The following is a 22,359-nucleotide window of genomic DNA, read 5'->3' on the forward strand; positions in this document are numbered from 1 at the left end:
AGCAGAGAATTGGTAGTGCATTGAGTCAGCTATGAATCTGAGGTATCTTCTGCAAGATTGTCTGATTGGGATATGCAGGTATGCCTCTTTTAGGTCCAAAGTTACAAGCCAAGCCTTCTTGCCCAGCATGGGCAGAAGCTGCTGCAGAGTTAACATTTTGACTTTTGGAACATCCAGAAATGTGTTTAGAAAAGACAGGTCCAGTATTGATCTCCAGGCTTTGTCCTTTCTGGGTACCAAGAAAAGTCTTGAGTAAAATCCTTGTCCCTGCTCTTGTTGTGGTACTTGCTGAATGGCCCTCATGTTCATAAGGGACGAAACTTGTTTTTGTGCCTCTGCCCATTGATTGTGTGGCAGGTTTGGCATACCTCTTGCTTTTGGCAGGGTGTGAAAGTGGAACCTGTAGCCCTGGGACACTATATTCAATACCCATTTGTCCTGGGTGATCATTTGCCAATTTTGAAAGAAAAGTGCTAGTTTTCCCCCTAAGGGGGCTACAAGAAGATAAGTGATTGGTGCTGGCAGAGGCAAGTCATTGGGACTGTTTCCTGTATGGCTGTGCTTTGTCTTCTCCACTTTTGGAGGTAGAAGCACCCCACTGTTTAGGCCTGTATGAGCCCTGGGGCTGGGATCTGCCTCTGGGACGTCTGTATCTGCCTCTTTGTGGCCTGTCCAACACTGGAAAGGACCAATTCTTTGTAGGCCAGTTCCTGCTAAGTCTTGGTGGCTGAACCTGTAAAAATTCATTTACTGTTTGCATAGATTTTGCTTTGTCCTCCATTTTCTTCAAAACCTTCTCTGCTTTAACACCAAATAAAGTATCATGCTGTAATGGAGCATCTAATAATTTTGCTTTAACATGATCAGGCAGATTTTGTTCCTTTAACCAAGCATGCCTCCTAATGACAGAACCCGTAACTGTGGCCCTGCAGGAGGCCTCCAGAGAATCAAAACCACATTGCAAAGTATGCTTTCTCACTTGTTCAGTTGCATGCAATAAATCCTGCATTTCCTTATTTTCTGCACAATCAGAATTGACCAACATTTTCTGTTTTAACAGTGACATTAAGTATTGCTGATATTTAATCATATGAAATTGACAATTTAAAACCCTCACAGCCAAAGTAGCAGAAGTGTAAACCTTTCTCCCCCATTTGTCTAGTGCCCTTGAATCCATGTCAGAAGGGATAGGGTTTTTTGCAGTAGCGGCCTTAACCCCTTTGGGACCCTGAGAAATAGTTTCTGGGTCAGCAGCAGGGTTTTTATAAAGAAATTTATGTGAATCTGGAACCCTGTAGTATCTGTCTGGTTTAGCAGGAGCTGGAGGGTAAGGAGTCTGGAGATAGGCCGGACTCTGAAAACACATCTTCTACAATGTCTAGCACAGGGGAAATAGCAATAGGTCTGTGCTGAGGAAGTAAAAGAAAATCTCTAAGCCTTTTCTTTGATTCTGAGAAATCTTTGCTCTCCCAGTGGAAGTGCTCCCTCATGGTATGCAGGGTTTCCCCAAAAGAATAATCCTCAGGAGGAGAGGCTGAAGGAATGGATTCTTCAGCATCAGAATCCTCATAGGGAAGAAGAGAGTATTCCTGTACAGAAGAGGAGTCAGAGGAAATGGAAACCTGATCTGAAGAGTCATAGTCTGTCTCTTGCCTAGGCCTCTTATCAGGAGGGGGATGGGAACCCCTGATCAAGGTAATAAGGTCTTCTGCCATTTTGAGCATCTGTTTCTTAGGCATGGAAGTTTGTCCTGGAGAATGCTGTACTTGTTTCTTTGTCTTTAAAGCTGCTTTACTCTTTGCTTTAGAAGCTGAAGTAGGCTTTACATATAGCTGTGTAGGTCTGAAAACACCCTCAGAAGCTGATGCATGCTCAGCTGCTTCGGACCCATCTGAGGGAATGATTTCCGAGTGTCCAATACATTGAGTATGCAGAGGCCTAGCTGGCTCCACGTGGGAGTCGTCAGCGGCCTGTGGCTCTGAGGTAGCGAGCGTCAGGGGCTGCAAAAGAGCCTCACTGAGAACCAGCGAACCGGCGACAGGCTTAGCGGAAGCCTCGTCGTCGGTTTTGGATCTCGGATGCCTGTCCTTCTCTTTTTCCTTGCGTTTTTTAGAAACTCCGGTCGTCGGCTGTTCTGACGGCATTATATAATTGAATTTTCGGCCAAAGTAATGAAAAGCAAAATCAAACCGACGCTTAATAGTGCATTGGTTGACTCTGGCACAAAACCGACAGCTAGCAACATTATGATCAGGGCCTAGGCAAGGAATACAGTAAGAATGAAAATCCTTATGAGCTATTTGCTTCCCACAAGAAATACAATTGTTAACTTTTTCTGACATCGGTCTGGAGCAAGAAAAAAGTTTCCCCAATGGGGTACTTAGCTTTAATGAAGACTTCGGATCTGAAATTCGTCTGTGAAAATCTCAGGAGTCGGCCAACTGGCACTTGCGAGCTGCTTTTGCTTCGGGCACTGTGCGGCAAGAAAGACTGAAGAAAATGGCGCCGGCTGCATCTTTTATACCCCTGGCGCACTGACGTCAGGGAGGAGGTGACAGCAACCGACGTCGGACCTAGACTTTGGAATTCTGGCTGACTGTGGGTAGCCTGCCAGCAGGATAACCCAAGAGTAATGACTGCAACAGTGAAACACGATGGACATCATTTGTTTTCATCTGACAGTTTAGCAGCATGATAGCAAAGATAATTGGAAGAGCTATGTAACTATCCATGCACATAACACATGTACTATCCACCTCTCTAGTATCGTTTGCAAGCAATAACAGCTGTGCATGTGTACATGTTATGAAAATTATAGTGACCCTTGTTACAGGGCTGGACCTCTCTAGTATCATTTGCAAGCAGTAACAGCTATGCATGTGTACTTGTTATGCAGATGTGTAGTGACCCGTGTTACAGGGCTGGACCTCTCTAGTATCGTTTACAAGCAATAACAGCTGTGCATGTGTACATGTTATGCAAATGTGTAGTGACCCTTGTTACAGGGCTGGTCCTCTCTAGTATCGTTTGCAAGCAATAACAGCTGTGCATGTGTACATGTTGTGCAAATGTGTAGTGACCCTTGTTACATGGCTGGGCCAAATGGGTATGTGCACACCTACATAGAGTGGATATTGAGAGTAAAGACACACTGGTTGAACTACCAGGTTTGTGTAGCCTAACCTCTTATTGCCAACCTAACAGCCGCTTGCGCATACTGTATGTAAGGTAGTGCACAGTACTGGTAATGAAACAGGTTGCATATCATCTTTAACTCCAGTGTAACGTCTGCAGTAGGAGTGTAAGATGTAGGAGACTGCTGCCCATGTGTAATAGCCGCTTAATAGGTGATGGCTTACACTATCTGATTATATCCTGATTATGTTGATAGTGGCATCATAGTCTATTGATACATGACTCTGTTTGGAGAGTGGGTGTCTGTGCCCAACAGAGCTCATGGTCCTGGTGGATATGTGATTATATACCCTGAGAAGGAAACAGACCTGTAGACACTTGCATCATCTGTGATCAACTAACAGGATGTGATGTGCTCCTCAGAGGAGGATTGCTCCTAAAGGTAGCTACAATGTTTCCGTAAGAGCCAGTGTTGTCACGTCCATAACACAAATATTTACATGTGAGCATCACTGTCTAAAACATCTTCATAAGCAATAAGTAAACTAAATACAGTACTTGGTACTTGTAGTACTGAATGCTCGTACAGGCATGTCCACTAGTCAGCTACTGGTGTTTACTAATGTCAGCTTTGTGTATGTGGCCATCCTGGGGGAATGTACCTCTATGCCATGTACACAGCCAAACCCACCTAACACCACGCCCCACACATTGTTTGGGATACAGCTACAGGGGTAAGCTGGAAGGCAGCCTAGTCTACAGACATGACTGGACTGGACAGTCATGAGGTGTAGGTTAACACATGCATTTCATCATAACAGCCAAGACATACCCTTACCAAAACACAGTAAAGACACCCACACACTCTACCAGAAATCACACACATTCACAGATGCTTCTAAGTATCTGGCCAAACAATTGACCTCCCAGGCTGGAAGAGACAGACAACGAAATACACAAACTGTATGACATAGTTTGCATAATTGTGCCACACCTCAGTGCACATGGCTGGAAACATGCCCAACAGTACTCATTTGTGAATGCAAACTCTAGCACTGTGTTACACACCAACATATACGAGGGCATACATACTGTCAGCTGCCTGTCTGCCATGATTAGCCACATACCCATACACTCAGACCACCTTTTGAACAGTACACATGGCTCTGACATATTCCATGTGTTGTGCAGGACCTGTGATGCAGTAGCCTGGACTGCATGGAAACATATGTAGGAACTGCCAGGTCTTGTAGCCCATGCAGGTATGTCCCAAGGCCTGTGTAGCATTCTGCCATTGGCCAGAATGATACTGCAGTACAGGGACAAAAGGATTGTATTCCACAATTGTCTAGTGTAGTGGTGCAAGTCAAAGGGTATCCAGTATCTGTCTGCCTGGGATAACATGGTTGACAGACCATGATGCTTTGCCAGACGGGGCCTGCACCTGTCATCCCTGGAAATCTGCATACTGCCTAGGGCTCATGCTTTCCCTATAGTGCGTTCATCATGCACAGTTCAAGTGAAGGTCCACTGCTGTTACAGGGACAGCCAAGCAATAAACTGTGGGTCTCGCTACACAATGATACATGTCAGAAACACTATATGGACACACATATGTCAATCCCTAACATGGAGAACATATCTGTGTAGTGGCTGAGACATGTTTCAGTGCTCCGGAGAGCACACCTGCATGACCATGTTATAACACATACCTCACCTCTTGCCCATTATCCTTTATTGGAACACATGGGCCACAGGTGTGTCCATATTCCTGAAGGATATGTACACCCCCACTCTAACTTCAGATACATTATGCTGAGCAACTACCTTTGTGCCAAAGTGGAATTCAAATTGCACCTTGTGACAGATGACCCACCATGCCACAGATTTCCTAACTGTCATAATGTGTTGTAATGAGGAAGATTAGGTCTGAGACAGAAAATCATAATAATGGCTACTCTCAACTATTGCATTATGAACTGGGAAGACTCATCATGTACCAACACCTGCGCTCAATGCATGTTGGATTCCATCAACCCCAATGACCTGGATCACATTAGTTACACAAACAGGGCTAACAGTATGCTACACATAGTCAGTCTCCAATGCCAATGTTATGTTTCCTAAGAGCAAAGTGGTGACTGTCATGGCACCCATGCAGATAGACAATGCATGTGCAAATGCTGAATCCTACACAAATGAACCTTAAGCAGTCACATACGTGCAGTGATTGTGCCATTGAAACAGAACCAAGATTCAACCAAACACAATCAAGAAGGCAAACTGGTGGTACCATGCTTTAAACTGTACCACAGTAGGTAATAACTGTTGCAAGAGTGAGCACACATGAGTGTAGGCGATCCCTGGTCAGCCTCAGTAAGATGCAGATACACCATATAAAACCACACAAAGCTACTGTGAAACTAATCAGCCACATATTATGAGGCCAAGCACAGAGCATTCTATAGCTGTGTCATTAATCGTAATGGCAATGACAAGACCTGCCGTGCTGCACAGCACTATGGCATGGGAAGTACTGCACCTACAGAAATACCACCTGTTCATCCAGATAGGGTCTTGGAGAACTTAAACCCACTCCCACCTCCCCCCCCCCAACAGGTACACTTAGTAATATATCCATGTACACTACAGGGCCCCTGTAATAACAACTATGCAGGTACAAGCTGCACTGTCCAAAGCCATACATACAGCTTTCATGGGACCTGTCAACATCCCAAGGTGTATCCTACACAAATGTAAGAACAATCAGCTGTCCACATACACATCATGTTCAATCATAGCTCCATGTCAGACTATGTACACACCGAATGGTGCACAGCAACAGTTATCACACCCCACAAAGGGGGAGACTCCATTGATAATGGGAAATAGTGCACAACTACCCTGCTGAGTCTGGTCTGTAAGGCCATGAACCGTGATCAATGTATTTGATGTATTCGGTACAGATGTAGATGACAATAGGGTTGATTCACACTGCATATCATGACCTTGCCAGGTCGTAGGACACCATCACCCATACTGTGTTCCAGCTACACTCAGTAAACTATGTGTATATTCCTATGTCACAGGAGTGGTTGGCAACTGGACTGCTGGCAGAACCAGCACTACAGAAGGTGTCTGACTAATACACGCATATCAAACCAGTGCCAGCCACAGTAATACAGGGTTCATTCCCGGTACTCCCCCTCTTTGTTATCTATACCACACAGACTAACACAGAAGGCATCAGCCTATTGATGCTTGCAAATGACTATGAACTAGGAGCAATAGTTGACTCAATGTGTGCTGCGTTCACCATACAGAAGGGCCTTTGTGTTTCAGATGTGTGGTGTGTGAAGTATGGCCACAATCTGACAGCTATGTATTGCATTGTCATCCCATATGTTAAAAACCCTGTACCCATGAACTACCACCTAGGCAGCGGTTAACATAATGGCAACTGTGTGTGTATGGGATGCAGCTGGACAGTAGTCTTTCCTTTGATAGTTACTTCACCACACAAGTCAGGTAGTTGTATGTGGCACCCCTAATCTTGACAAGGTGCCATCCAGGAATATAGAAATAATTGCTCAGCCATACTCAACACTCATGTGACCCAGAATAGATCACATATTTCCTTTAAGGGTTATTGCCCATGTGTAGATGGCCTACACTGCCCTTCCCAATCCATAGCTCCACTATGTAGCATGCAGCCTACCCTGAATAAAGCCATGTCCAACCCAGAGGAGTTGGACATGCTACACTTAACACATTCTGATCCCAAATAAACACATACTTCATGGTAATCCACCTTTCTAGTACAAGGATCACAACATGCCTGACAGATCTCTGTCCCATATACTTAACATACTCTTGCCATACTATGCATCCCTGTCCAGCGAAGCTGCACATCACCCCTCTCTGTGACATGGTGTGATGACCACATTCCAAATATATCAGTAACCCTGTGGATCAATTCTGTGGCACTGCTTGAACTGGCCACTGAAACCTACCTGTCTGTTGCCTACAGCTAGGTAACATGTCTGCCTAGGCTCATAAATGGCCCAGGGCATATAACCTACAAGATCACTATGACCATACATGCTGTAGTTGATATCCAACCCTGCAAATACCATCAGGCTAGCTATTGTCCCATGTGTTACACATGTGCAGCACAGGCAATACATGGTAGGATGCTACACAGCTGTACAGTGCCATGTAGATGTATATGGCAAAACACATACATGCTTGCAAGTCTGCAGGGTCACAGGTCATGTCCCTAACGGCTATGTATGACTATATATGTGACATATACAAAGCATAAAAGTCAATTGCATTAATGTGAACACATCCAGGCATGTACTGATAGGTAAATACACCAGTACAGGCAAACAGACATGCCCATGTCAAGACAACAACCATATGGAGTATGAGCAATGTCATCACATGACACACACATATATGGCGCTAACATCACATCACCAGTAAGTGTCAAATGTGTGTGACTTATACATATCAGTGGTGTTGGTGTCATGTAGATTTGCAAATACTTATTTGTAATCTTAATAAATGTGATACACATGTATTTTCAGCTGTACTTCTGTACTTCTCTGTGAGTTACTGTGACCGGTCTCCATCATTATGTCTTCCAGGTATGCCACGTAGCAGGCTGCCATCGTACACCCGCTTGGAGGATGAGGTCCTCGTCCCATACCTCCTTGACAACCATGCAACACTCTTCAGCCATGTACCACAGGATGCACAGCAGCGGGATGCCCTGTGGGAGGAACTCCGCAGGAGGGTAAATGATGTTGGTCACAATCGCACCTATCAGCAGGTGCACCGACACTGCACTGACCTCATAAGATGGGTGAAACAGCATGCTAATGCAGTTGCCAGGGAACAGGGTGAAACAGGTGGGGGGCACTCACCCAGCCACCACTCACACGTACCGAGGAGCTACTGGCCAACCTGGGGACACCTGCAGACCTCCATCCACAAGCTTTAGCTGGTATTGTGGAGGTGGGTGTCTCTCAACCACTGAGCCTGGAGTTGCCTGGTAAGTCAGTACTGCACATATAACACAACTATATTTCACATAGTTACATGTGTTACTGTACAATATATAATGTAACATCTTATGCAAGGCATGTGTGCACACATGCCACATACTATAGTCTGCTGCTCTATGTATGCACAGATGTGCATACTCCATAGTATAGTGTATTGTACTGGCTTATGTGCTAACATGGACATTGCACCCTGTAGCTATTACACAGGTGTGGATAATGATCTTACTGCTGTGACACTCCTGTTTAGGTACCTCTGGTGTTTTGCAGCGACAGCAGCCTGTGTCAGGTGAGATTGTTATTATTTACCAGGCATGATAATGCACAGATCATATTAATTGCATGCTATCTGCCTTAACACACGTGCACATAATGTGTGATGGTCCTGTTAATAGACACTGGTCAGACCTGCAATGCATCACAGTGATTACCCATGTGAAACAATTGAAGACTATATGAAACACCTACACTAAACCTTCCAAACTGTCATTGCCAAATGTGTGGACAACTGTGAATACAATGATGGAGGTGTGTTTCACTGTAGAGATAGGTACTACATATCAGCATTACACATGTTGGGAATACAAACAGTACTGTACAGAGAGCATATGTGTGCACACACTCTAAATGTGTTGGAGCTGGAGTATAACCGGCCCACAGGATACACCCCTGTGGATGATACCCTTGCTATGAATATCACACAATGTCATGTGCTATCTGACATGTCCATGACATGTAGTGGGCTAACTGCAACACTGCTCAACTGTCCTGCAAAACATGATGTCTCACATCCCATACATACCACCCTTTGTCTGCATAACCCTGTCCTCAATGGAGCATATGACATCTATGGGTGTATGTCATATGGAATAACACTGACATGTGAAATAAGATGGCCATCACAACCATTGGACAGAACATGTGTACACATGGCCATGAGGATGGCCAGAGGCATGAAGCAACACACACAGTAGAAGTGATGTACATGTGTGCACTCCCTGTTGTACATTGGCTTGACACAATACAACTATGGCCTTTGTGTAATGGTGATATTGCATATGTGAAACACTAAACATCATACAGGCCTGTGCACAGCTTGTGTAGGCATAACATGAAACATGAAACATCCACATATGTCTTGAACATCTTGAGTGTGTCACGACATGAAAGCATTCACCAGTACTGTATCCAAATACATACATGCGTTGCACAACATACACATACAACCACATCAGGCCACAGATACAGTACATTGACCTTGCTGGTGTCAGACATCACTGTCATGCCTGCTCCTCATGTGTGTGAGGTACACAGATGGCATGTGGGGCATAGAGTTCTGCGAAGTTAACCATGTGTGGGCATAGTTGCCAGGCATCAGTAATACAGTTGCAGATGTGCAGGGGTGTCATCCGTATACCCTTCTGTGACCTATGACACACATTTCACATTAGGGTTTAGTGTGTATGCACCTCCATGACGTGGATCACATTCTGCATTAGATATATATTGTATGTGAACATAGTCATGGTTAGGAACTGTGTCAGTACCTCACACTGTATAGCAATTGTGAAGCCAAATGATGCCCTGCAATGGCTATGCACATCAGCTCAATGTGCAGTATGTCACTGCATATTTGTAGGGTGGACAGACAACATTGCGTCAGCTGAAGGCCCATGTTAGTATAACACATCCCTGCATTGGGACACCATTACTGTACTGTAGATTGGAAAGGACACCATTGTGTTACACATGAATGCATGTCATTCAACACATCAACAGAAGACATGTCATACTACATGTGATTGGCAAGGTCATACGCTACACATCAGGCCTGTGTACTGTAAACCTGTGCTGGTCTGCAGCACCATTGCAAAGTAGGGACAGCCATGTCTAACGTGTGTACAGCCACATGCACAATGTCTGTAGACTCAGCTCAGGGGTAGGCGGAATAATGTTGAACAGACATGCACTGCTTTGGGGGAGATATCCAAGCTAGAGCTCAGGCAAACATAGTATTCAGTCGACATACCCTTCTGCTCATGTCCTCACATATAGGGGCGGTGGCCAACACAAAGCATCAGTGGCAGATGTACAAAGGTCAGCGATGGTCTGTTAACATGTGGTGGATGTTGCGCACACCATGGCAGTGCAGTGCAACAGTGCAAAGTACATTCATTGTGTTGCAGGTATGAGGCATAGGCTACTAACACAAATGGTGCAATACAGGTATGTATGCTAACCACCACTGTAATTGTGTAAGGTGCATGCCGTCTGCTATAACACATGCATGCTGTTGTGTGCAACTCAGGGATGTATGATAACTACCACTATAATTGTCTAAGCTGAATGCCATCTGCCATATCACCTGCATGTAGCGTGTGTCTGTGTGTGTCTGTTTGGTATAACTTGCAATGTACAGTTCTTGTCTTCCCCTCACAGGTGTTGATGTAGGTGCGTTGCCCTCCTGCAGTCCACCTGATATTAGTGTCCCCACAGACTCTAGCAGTGATGATGATAGTATGATTGAAGCACAAGCAGGGTTGTCAGAGGCTGAATCTGTGCCATTGGTTGCCATTCCACCTGTATCCCCCTCATCCTCGCACACCATTCCCCTGCCTACACATACCCTATCACCACTGGCCATAGAGGAAGGACAGTTGGCGGGTGGTAGCATGGAACAGGGAAGTGTGGAGACTATGGAAGGTGTGCCTGCACACCATGATCCCAATCAACTGACTGGTGATGTCCCACACAGGCATGTGCCCAGCACTGCTTATAAGAGGACCACTGGCCAACATGCCCCTGCAAGACGAAGCACATCAGCTGGAGTCACCAGACAAATCTTTCGAGCTGTATTGGAGGCACAGGCATGTGCTGAACGGCACAACAGAGACGGTCTGAGGCTTCAGAGGACTGCTGTCCATTCATTAACTGACAACATTCAAGCACTTGCAAATGCTCACCATCATCTTGCAGATGTTTTGGATAGACGATTGGGTGACATGGTGGGAGTCCTTGACCCCGTGGCATGTTAATCCTTGAACGTGGAATGTCTGTGCTGGAACATCTGGTGAGAGTGAGGCGTCGGGCACGTGGACGTAGGCCAGCTACATCACCTGTTGAAGGTCTACATGAACATCCTACTGCACATGCCCGCTCCCATAGTGGTGGTAGCAGCAGCAGTGCAGCTGGTGCTGTGCAGTCCACACCAGGACACAGCAGGCCACGTGCACGTGGTCCTGGACGGTGCCAATAGGGACACGATTCCAGTGGATATGTGTCATCAGATAGTACCCAATCTGGACTTCTGCCTGGTAGTGCCCGTGCAACCTCTGGCAGGCACAGGTCATGTGGCCGTGGCCGACACCGTGAACTGTGAAACCTGCCTTATACAGTCTGCAGCTGTCAGTAATACTGCTGTGTAGGCTGGCCACATGCCAGACCTGTGTGCATGCATACACACACACACACACACACACACGCACACGCACACACACACACACACACACACACTGGAAACAAATGTAGGGCACCTCAACACATACACACATAATATCCACACACGCCCAATGATATCACAGGCCCTAATACACACACATGATGTCATCCAATGGCGCAGCCTAGGCCTCTGGCAAACATTATCACCCTGTGCATATGATGATGCCTGTGCCACATCCATGTCATCCACACCATCGGCGCAGGGACATGTTCATATGGTCTGATGCACAGGGTGAACATACTAGATAGACAATTGTAGATTAATATTGTTGAGTAGTGTTGAAAGGTAGCAAACATACCATGCATTACAGTTTTAGATTGCATTTTGTACGTTTGACAGTATGTATCATGTGTAACAACACTAACAGCATGTTGATCTTGACATTCTGCCTTCCTCTTTCAGGTGTAGTTGCATGTGCCGAGGGATGTCGGTGTTTGCGGTTAGTGTCCCATATGTACATGTTGACTACTCACAGGTCTGTATGACAATACCTGCATGTACTTTGTGGGTTCCACATCACATTTATAATCTCCCATGTTTCAATTATGTTTACTGTTCTAATGCTCCAAGAGCATGATATCTGTGTAGTAAGTTACTGTGTTCAGAGCCGTCACATCCATAGTGGGTGACATCACAGGTGTAGTTATCTGGAGCGGGGAGGAGGTAAAAGAGTGGTATGGTGGATGACAAGGGTAAAGGCCAGTGGACATAGTGGCTTCTCATTGGGAAGCAGCAATACCTACTGCCTTGACAGTATGCAAACTCAGACACAGTAACACACACTCTGACACACACACAGTTGCCAGTGTTCAGATGGGAACCCCTGCCTATGTGCATATCATCATTATAGTACTACGCAATTACAAGATGCGCCACAGAGATTGCACATATACAGGTAGTCGGAATGGCCTACGATCGAGGACATTGACAGGGATACTACAGTGCAGTGAGTGTATGTGGGGAGAGGGGTTCATCAGTAGGCTATGTAACAACAGGTCACACCCCAGGGTGTACATGTTAACAGGTGGTTAGAATGCCCGTCTAAGATTGATGATATCAACTGGGATACTAGATTGCATTGAGTGGATGGGGAGGGGGCATTAACATTTCACTATGGTAAAATACAGCCTCACTCCAGGGACCGGACAGCCATACACACACACACACTGTGGCATTCACAAAGATATACACCTATGTCAAACACATATAGACACTTGACATGTGTAAGTTTCAACCACCTGCCTATTTCTTTCTTTCTACACTTTACTCTGTACTGATGTCAACAACGGTGTTCAGGAGAGTGAAAATATGTGGGATGTATTCCCAACCATACGTGACATATATGGACACACACACACACCCACACTTGCCAGTACTGTGAATCAAACACCTGCCTATCTCATGATAGGTATTACAGAAGTACAGCACTATCGCATTTGCTACAAAGCTTACTGACTCTTTCCTTTGCCAACTGTGCTGATATATGCACAGTATATGCACAGGGGAGGTATTACTGTTACAGGTGTCAAGAGGTTTGCCTTCAGTGTCACCCTTACTGCATTCTACATTGTCTGTCTTCCACTTAAATTAACAAAACCTGACCTTAGCAGTTACACAGGTTATTGTAGGAATGGTTGTAACACACCAGTGAGCTGTCCTCAGTAATCATTAATCTGCAAAGTAGCCCCACCACTTAGTAGTCATGTCCAAACATCTGTCCATACCTCATGTACAGCTTACTGTACTTAGAGCATATCACCATATACAGTTGGCAATGTTGAGGCTGTATTGCAACAGCATGATGTGCTAAGACAACAGTCACCTTCAAACATCAGACACTGCACACACATGGAATCAGCACAAACATCAATACATGTACACATATGTGGTCTACATCAGTAAGTGCACTAGCAGGTCAAGAGGATACATTCCACACCTTCCCCACGCCATGTGTGAAACATAGCCGAGCATTACACCATAATGGATGTTGTATTCATGTACTGGTAGGACACAACACCTTAACCAAGTAGCCAAGTGTACATATATGACAACAGCACATGCCAGCAAGACACACACAGCATTATTCCATGTCATGCTCCTACAGACTGTTACTTGACAGTTCCATGGTGAAGCCAGGGCACTGTAATGGTCAACAGTGAGCACATCATATTTGCCACACACACCTCATGTTTACTGGAAGAGTGCCAGCAATGTGCTCTTAGGCTAGGCGGTACACTCATTCAAGCATGTGCGAGGTCTGTGGCTTGTAAACATCTCACCCCAGCATGTACTGGCTATTGTGGTACTACAGCTAATGTCCAGACAGCAGACAGCATTCATGGCTTGCAACTGTTGACATGGGGTATATGTAGGAGCTGTGGCCACACATGGCTGTACATGTCATGAACATATCACCTGTGACTACTCAGGAATATACAGAGCAGAGCTGGATTTCCCTGGGTCTGTCAATACAGGCCTTGTGTAGGTCTTATGATCCTGTTATTTGGGTATGTTTGTAGGCATTGCAGTAGGTGGACATGTCTAATGACATACATGCCACATGGGGTGTTGTATGGTATGGTAGGTGTCATGGGTGACCAGTAGAGTGGGAATATTATCTCTGTTAACATAGATATCAAACCTTATGTACTGTTAGCATGCCATCTGCCATGTGCATGTGTGTAATGACTGTAGCCACCTGTATGTAGAAACTATAACGAAAGCTATGGTAATGTCATTAATGTTGTACGAGTGTGGGATATACATATCTAGGGCAGGTACAGTTAGGTCATATCCAACCATGAGGGTGTTGTTTACTGGTGTACAGCAATAGTCGACTGTGTTAATGCTGACAACATCCGAGGGACCCTGGTATGTGTACAGCTGAGCTGGTTACAAACAGTGGTATTATTGCATTGCATAACACATTATGCAGCTGTCTGTACATGGGTACTTTGCACAGTTGATATAGGCCTGGGTACAGTCCACCAATAGAAGGTTATCTGGTGATCTACCATACTATGTCATACCACATATGGATGTGTGTTGGTAGTCTGGGGACAAGGTGGTGGATGTATATGAGGATACAACCTAGAATGCAGCGTTTGCCACTGTCACCTGTACCTGACTCATCTGTGATGAGTTATGTCAGAGTAGTGGTCTTTACTTGTGAGTAGCCTTTATGAATATATGGACACCACCACCTGGAATGGACCATGCCACTGTTATGGCCCACATGTCTGGATCTGAGTTATATGGTGGTAGTGCAATTGTGCACTTCAGAGCCTTCAGCCAGGTGTTCCTCACTGCACAGATGTCAGTATTCCCCATTGTAAATTCTACATTGAGCAAATGGATTACTAAAGCTACACATCTAGCACTGGTTAGCATAAGCATCCAATGCAATTGTCTTGTAGGTGTCAGGGTGTTACTTCTTTGTGTAGGACATTTGCCTTGGAATGCGGATATATGGGTAAATGAGACCTAGGTATTATCCACACACACGTGAAATGTGGATGCATGTGCTCTGTATCGAAGGCTTGTCATTCAGTAATGATAGCCCGGAATGAAAGACACTGGACTACCTCATAATAACACCAGGACATTGGCTCATTGTTTTGGTCTAGCAGTTGCCACTCATGCCATGACATCACTGCAAGTGGCAGTAATGTGCTTGGTAGCAAATGCCTCATGTAAGGTGACGGACAGCAGCAGAAATTGTGTATATGATCAATGTGAGATATACTTAGGGTAGCAGTCCTACTAATAATGACAACTATTAACACAGACAGAAGAGGTCATCTTGACACCTGCACCTCAGTAGCGTTACACAATGCGGCTCACACATTATGCTTGCACATGCCACTGTTCCACGTATAATGTCACTGTCCACATTCTGCTGTCAATGTATGCTTTCAGGGCAGCAAGGTGTGTGACACATGATGTAGGTAGCATCCGCCTGTGTGTCCCAGTTAACCTATTGTCTGTCACATCCACACATGCATGATTGTGTATACTTAACATATATATGTCAGTACTTCATGTACATGTATGCGTGTGTATCACACAGCACAGACACACATATATCATTTACGGGCCACATACAGTTATCAGGTAGTAAACCAGTATGATGTGCATATATACTGACAGTTAAGAAGTACATAGCTGCAAACCTGTGTGTTTACAATAGGAGTCCATTACAACGTGTTCTGTAAATGTAAGTGTATGAGCATGCACACTGTGACCTTCTGTGGTTAGAATCGTGGTTAGAATCGGAGTGCATCCCAAACAGCCCTGTGCTACTAAGTGTGTAAGCGTACCCACTGCCACCTTGTGTAATTTGAGTCAGTGCATCCATCAAGCCCTTTGTTACTAGTGCATCCACCAAGCCCTTTGTTATTAAGTGTATGAGCATGCCCAGTATAACCTTGTGTAGTTGTAGTCATAGTACATCCCAAACAGCCCTGTGTTACTAAGTGTATGAGCATGCCCACTGTAGCCCTGTATAGTGAATAGTAGTTGTCCATTCCACAGATGGGCATGCTCCAGTTCAGTTTCCTGTTGTGCTACAACTATACCTCTCAGGCCTCCCTAAGTACTACCTGCAGATGATGTGTCTTGTTTGTGCATACAGGTTGTAATGGACACCTACTTTAAACACACAGGTTTACAGCTATGTACTTCGTGACTGTCAGTCTCCCTGTTGTTGTCCTCAATCTTAGAAGGGCATTCTGACTGCCTTGGAATGTGTAATCTCTGTGGCGCGTCTCGTAACTATGTAGTACTGTAATAGTGATCTGTAGATAGGCAGGAGTTCTGATCTCACCACTGGCAACTGTATGCGTGTGTTTGTGTGTGTCAGCAAATGCCTGAGTGTGTGTGTCAGCAAATGGCTGCGTGTGTTTGTGTGTGTGTGTCTCAGCAAATGCCTGAGTGTGGTTGTGTATTTGTGTCTGCATGCTGTCATGACAGCGGGTTTTGCTGCAGTCCAAAGAAATACCACGTTTTGCACTGGCCTTTATCCTTGTCAACTGCTAAACCTCTCTCTTCCCCCCCTCCCCACTGCAAGTAATCAGTCCTGTGATGTCACCCAGCTCAGAAGTGTGTTCTGTGGCACATACCCCACTGTACGAGTTACCTTTACATAGGTAAGACGTGTATGCACAATACTGGCAAATGTGTGCGTGTTTGTGTGTGTGACTACCCTGTAGCCAGACCTACACATGTGTAATGTCTTTTAGCACACCATGGTAGCCATCTGTGATGACTGGTGTCTACAAAGTATTACATAGTTAAGAATGGTAAAGAATACACTGTCAGTAGTGAGTAAGTATTTCACCCATATCAGTATCAAAGTCTAACCTGAGTATGTGATAGACATGTATAATTAATGTTTTTTCCCCTACAGCTACAGAGGAGAGAGCTAGCAATCTTGAGGCCCATGCTGACTGATTGGCGAGGTTGCGACGAGAGTCAGGTCAGTACAGATTTATCTTACAGTATATAGTGTAATGAATAAGAAGGATTACATTGTTTACTGTCAATAAGTATAGTGTGTTCAGAATGTACTGAATAAATAAAAAGTTTTTCAGACCAATATTGATCTACAGGATATGCAGTAGTACTTAAAGTCAAGCACGACTATAGTTGGGTATGTTATTTTCTTGTGCCACTGTCGAGCAGTGACACAGACGTGGTCACCAGGTTTTAAGTCCATACCCATCATTCCCCCCAAACTCTACAATCCCCAGGGTAGATTATATTAGCCATCATTCCCCACCGCAAACTCCACATACACAACAACCATCCCTTCTCTGGTGAACTGAGTAAGATTTAAATGTTATAACACAAGAGATGCCTCTGTTTTGTGTACATGTCAGTTTCTTTGGAACCCTTCTGTGTCACAAAGGGTGTTCAGACGTGTATGTATGTGTGTGTATATATGTATGTATGTGTGTGTGTGTATATATGTATGTATATATATATATATATATATATATATATATATATATATATATATATAGCTATAGCTGTGTCTGTGTATATGCATATATATATATATATATATATATATATATATATATATATGTGTGTGTATATATGTAGTTATGACAGTTGTACAGATGTAGACTTGTCTTTGTTGTTTCACAGAGTACAGTACATTCACGGGTACTGTACATATGTACACAAAGTGACTGTCCCATTTGTTTTCAGTACTGTGGAATACCTGTAGTAAGATGTGCATTATAAACTCCATGCAACATATATACATCACAGATGGCTTAGTGGTACGTCCAGTGACCTCAGTGTGCATGGTCCAGGGTTCAAGATCTGCAAGCCTTGTTGATACTGTCAATTAGGATTGAATAAGACACTTTTAAGCAGTTGTAAGCGGGTGTAAATGTGTTTTGGTGACGGTAGGCAGCGGGTACACGCAGGTAACAGACATGTACAACTCGCAGTACACTTGAAATGCCCTTCTTTGGTAATTCTGCTGATGTCACCCACCTACGAATACACCTCTGGGACTGCTGTAACCCAGTAATCTCCATGGCGTGTGTTGTAACTGCGTAATGCTATAGTGTGATGAACTAGTCTGGTAGGTGTTCTAATCCCAGACAGGCCAACTGTGTGTGTGTGTGTGTCTGCCTGAGAAAGAAACGATGCTTTTTAGAGTATGCACACTCTTTACAATTCATATACTCACCTTTGGCAATCCTGGTGATGTCACCCACCTAGAAGTACACCTCTGGGACTGCTGTAACCCAGTATTCTCCGTAGCACATGCTGTAACTGCATATTGCTGTAGTGTGATAAACTAGTTAGGTAGGGGTTCTATTCCAAGACATGGCAGATGTGTGTATGTGTTTGAGAGTCAGAGCCTGTGTGGAGGTGGCTGTGAGTGTCTAACCACTGGACATGTTGGGGAGCGGATTTTGTAGTTTTCCTATATGGTGTCCGTATTATATGTCACAATGTCCACCTCACGAGGTGTACAGATGTCAATCAGCCAAGGGACTGTGTTTGCAAGCCATGCCCCTACATCTGGCAAAAGGTCTGGTGAACAAAGTATGCAACCCTACTATTACCCGGAATATGTTCTGAACCCATGTGTCATACGCAAAAACACTTGCCTAGAATATCCCGCTGTGTTGCTAGTACCCTGCACATTGATGACAGATAGTAGGCATGGTGGGATTGCAGTGGGCTACAGAGGGCATGGCACCATGTCCAGCAGTACAATAGGCACATCATTGCGGACAATGTGCCTTTACTATGTTCCCTACTGGATGCCTGCAACATATGTGGTGCCATCAACTGTGATCCACAGAGGCGATACAATGCCTTACACATGTACCCTGTATGGACAGATGCCACTGACACCAGGGAATATCTGTATCATGCTATCAATGTAGGTGCAGGGTCAACCTGCTATCTATAAGCAGGTCCTGCCACACCAGGCCAGTATTGGCATATCTGAGGATAACAGTCTGTGTACACAACATGTGCCAGCCAAACCAGGTACACTTGTACATGTCACTGTACATTATTGTGGGACGTGCACATCCCAGACAATGTCCATGTCAAGGACTATCAAACACAGACATGGCATGCATTGCAAGGCAATGGCCATACACAATGGTAACCAGGATGACAGGACAGTTCATACAATACCCATCTGTGTGGGACATTGCAGACACTACACCCCTGTACCACACTGCACATCATTATCGGGAGGCGTGATGCCAAGGATTACCCCTCACCCAGCCTTGTACAGCCGTCTTGCACAGCCAACCACTACACACACGTGAAGCAATGCACACATGCATGTCAGTACTGGCAGCTTGTGTCTGCGCAGGGTATGATGTTCCCAACCACAGTCACACCCAGTATAACTCCCATTGGCAGACCAACTGATGTCAGACATGTTCACATGACCTAGCCCATAGAACCTCCGGATATCCCCTGTGGTGCATGTAGTGCCTGTGCTTTACTGCAGTGTGACAAACTAAGTAGTTGGAAGTGTATTTGTGGGCCTGGCAAAGTGTGGCAATGTGTCTGAGTCCCTTAGAGAGTGTGGTTGTGTTGACAATGACATCCGTTCATGTGGACAGCCATGTGTGCTACACCTAATGTATGTCTACTATATTTCTGTTGCAGATGTCGCTCATCAGCACACATATATCTTCTTACAGCACACCAACTTGTCAACTTTATGGCACATGAGTAACTGCATGCACTTGTAATAGTAATGGCTAGTCAGTCAGGGGTTTGAACCCCTGTACTGGTAGATGTGTGATAGACAATGCTTAGGTTTTAGTCTCCAAGCCCTTCTCTGATGTACTTTGCCTCTGTCTGTCCCTCCCACACACTCTCTGGTGGATGTGGAGTTTACACCTGCTCAGCAGTGGCTTGTGTTTTGTAAGTGATGGTCATGATCAGGTGATGGCCTCTGCACCTATTGCAGTCCTCCTCTAGCTGATTGCATGTGAAACAGCTGTGGTGATGCTCCCATAGCCAATCGCATGGAAACACAGTAAAATATCTAGGAACATCATGTTGGTGTTTGCCCATGACAGTCGCTGTGAGTGGAACCTGGATCTGATGTTTGGTAAACGGCATCACAGATGATATCTGAATATTCCTCAAACAACATACACAGTGGAAAATAGCCTAAAGACAGGAGGGTGATGTGCCAGACATGACTACAGCATGTGTAGCTATGCTTCATTGAGACTACTGCTAATTTAACAAGTTGTGTGTGGTAATGGCTGTTCTGCATGTTTTAAAACTGACAAGACAGTGCTCTGTTTGTGAGGGAACCCCCATCTGTAGGGCCATCTGTGGACTGGTCAGTGTGTGGAACCATTAGTTTCCTGTGTTACTCACTGAACACACATCTGTGAACTGTAGAAGCATAGTGTGAGGATTGCAGTCAGTACATGGTGATAGTGATGAGAGTTACTGCCATCGCATCCCTGATTTGACATATGTCACATGAAACAGTGGTGTGACAGTCACTGTCTGAGGTTCTCAGTGACATGCCAATAATGGGCCACTGTTCATAGCTGCAGTCACAAGTCCTCTACACTTTGTACATATGTCATGTAGTATATATGCATGTGTTGTGCTCCCTCTGCAAATGTATACCATCTGTTATATTGGGTTGATGGTGATATCTATGCATGCTGTTATAAGTAATCCTGAATGCTGTTGACTATTACTAAGCCATATCTGTGTTAAAACTGCAACACCGTAGGCTGTATGGGTTTGGAGGTCCCGGCAGAACCTCCTGTCCCACTTCAGCTGGTCATGGCACCAGGCACCAGCCCAAATGGGGCCCAGCCTTGAACCTCCACCTCTGTTGGCTCTGCAACACCTTCTGATGGAACCGCCACTGAGGATGGGGCTTGTCCCCCCTGGGAGCAGGTCCAGACAGGAACTTGTCTGCTGTCGTGCAATCCCGGACGTGGTGCGTAGGGGGCTCAATAAGGGGTTTTGAGGGCAGATACGCCAGCTTGAGGGCAGAGTGTCACATTTACAGGGTGAACCTTCCCCTCCTAGACAGCCCCCGGCACAGCCACCTTTGCGGCTGTTTGGTGCAGTGGTGGCTGCCCATGGCTGGGGACCTTCGTCCCACTGTTTCCATCTGGGTGCTCATGGGCTTGTGAATGCCAAACACCCCTCCCTGTCCAAGGTGTATCACCCCACATGTGTCATATACCGACCCTGTATGCTGTCTTGTCTGTCATCCTACCCATTCTATCCTCCATGACCATACCTACTCTCCTTCCCCCACATCTCACTCTCACCCTACAGAAACAAAAGGCGAATCAGTTCCTAGAACAACATTTGCCCCATACATAGCTGTCCATTTCACACATGCCCACTGGTCACATGTAACCTTTTTAATATGCATCACAACATAGTCCAGTTGTTCTCACCCTGTCTCTCAGGCACACGCCCCTAGTATGCACATGACTCCTAAAGGTTCCAGGTACATGGGATGCAGACGACCCCATTGTACACACAACACTACCGGTCCCTCTATGCTTACCCCATTTACCTTTTTCATGATGATGATGTCGCACACAGCACCTTGCAAGAGTACTGTTCTCACATAATGATTGGACAGGAACTGTTGTGTTATGCACAGAGTGATGTATTTGGCCAATGTACAAATGTTTGCGTGTATTAATGACACGTCTGTCTGAGGGAGTCTTGATATTACATAGGACAACACCACTACATAATACAGGCGTTGTTGGTGTTTCCCTTTTCATTCCTTTGTAATGCTTTGTTGTCACATGGGATGTTCTTGATATATCTATATACATGTATGTATCTATATCTGGACATAAACACACACACACACACACACACACACACACACACACACACACACACACACTTCTACATGATGGAATACATTTCCTATACTGTTGAATGACTGTGCTGGATATGTTTGTGATAACGTCTGATGTCTGTATATCTGCCATGGCTTAATAGTAAATCACATTTGCTGTGTGTGCAGGGTCCTGGTTTCGAGCCTTTCAGAGGCCGTTTATTTTGTTGTTGGGCAGAACAAGGCCGTTGGATATGGAGTGATTAAGGCACATTAAAGCAGTTGTGAGCAGGTGTGGGTGGATTTGCGCA

The 22,359-nt window shown here is 45.1% G+C and overlaps 1 protein-coding gene across 2 annotated transcripts in view; it reads left to right on the top strand.

Moving 5' to 3' along the window:
- Nucleotides 1-22,359, top strand: part of CCDC167 (coiled-coil domain containing 167) — a 274,771-nt gene that overhangs the window by 31,199 nt on the left and 221,213 nt on the right. Inside the window, exon 2 of one of the 2 annotated variants that reach the window (XM_044060336.1) lies at nucleotides 17,111-17,179. The exons of the other annotated variant lie outside the window; for it this stretch is intronic. Coding sequence (XP_043916271.1) covers nucleotides 17,111-17,179 — 69 coding nt within the window. The remainder of the gene's footprint in view (nucleotides 1-17,110; nucleotides 17,180-22,359) is intronic. 2 annotated transcript variants of the gene reach the window in all.

The sequence above is a fragment of the Protopterus annectens genome, chromosome 1.part0 (genome assembly GCF_019279795.1).
Source record: "Protopterus annectens isolate FY-2018-M chromosome 1.part0, PAN1.0, whole genome shotgun sequence".
Taxonomy (NCBI): domain Eukaryota; kingdom Metazoa; phylum Chordata; order Ceratodontiformes; family Protopteridae; genus Protopterus; species Protopterus annectens.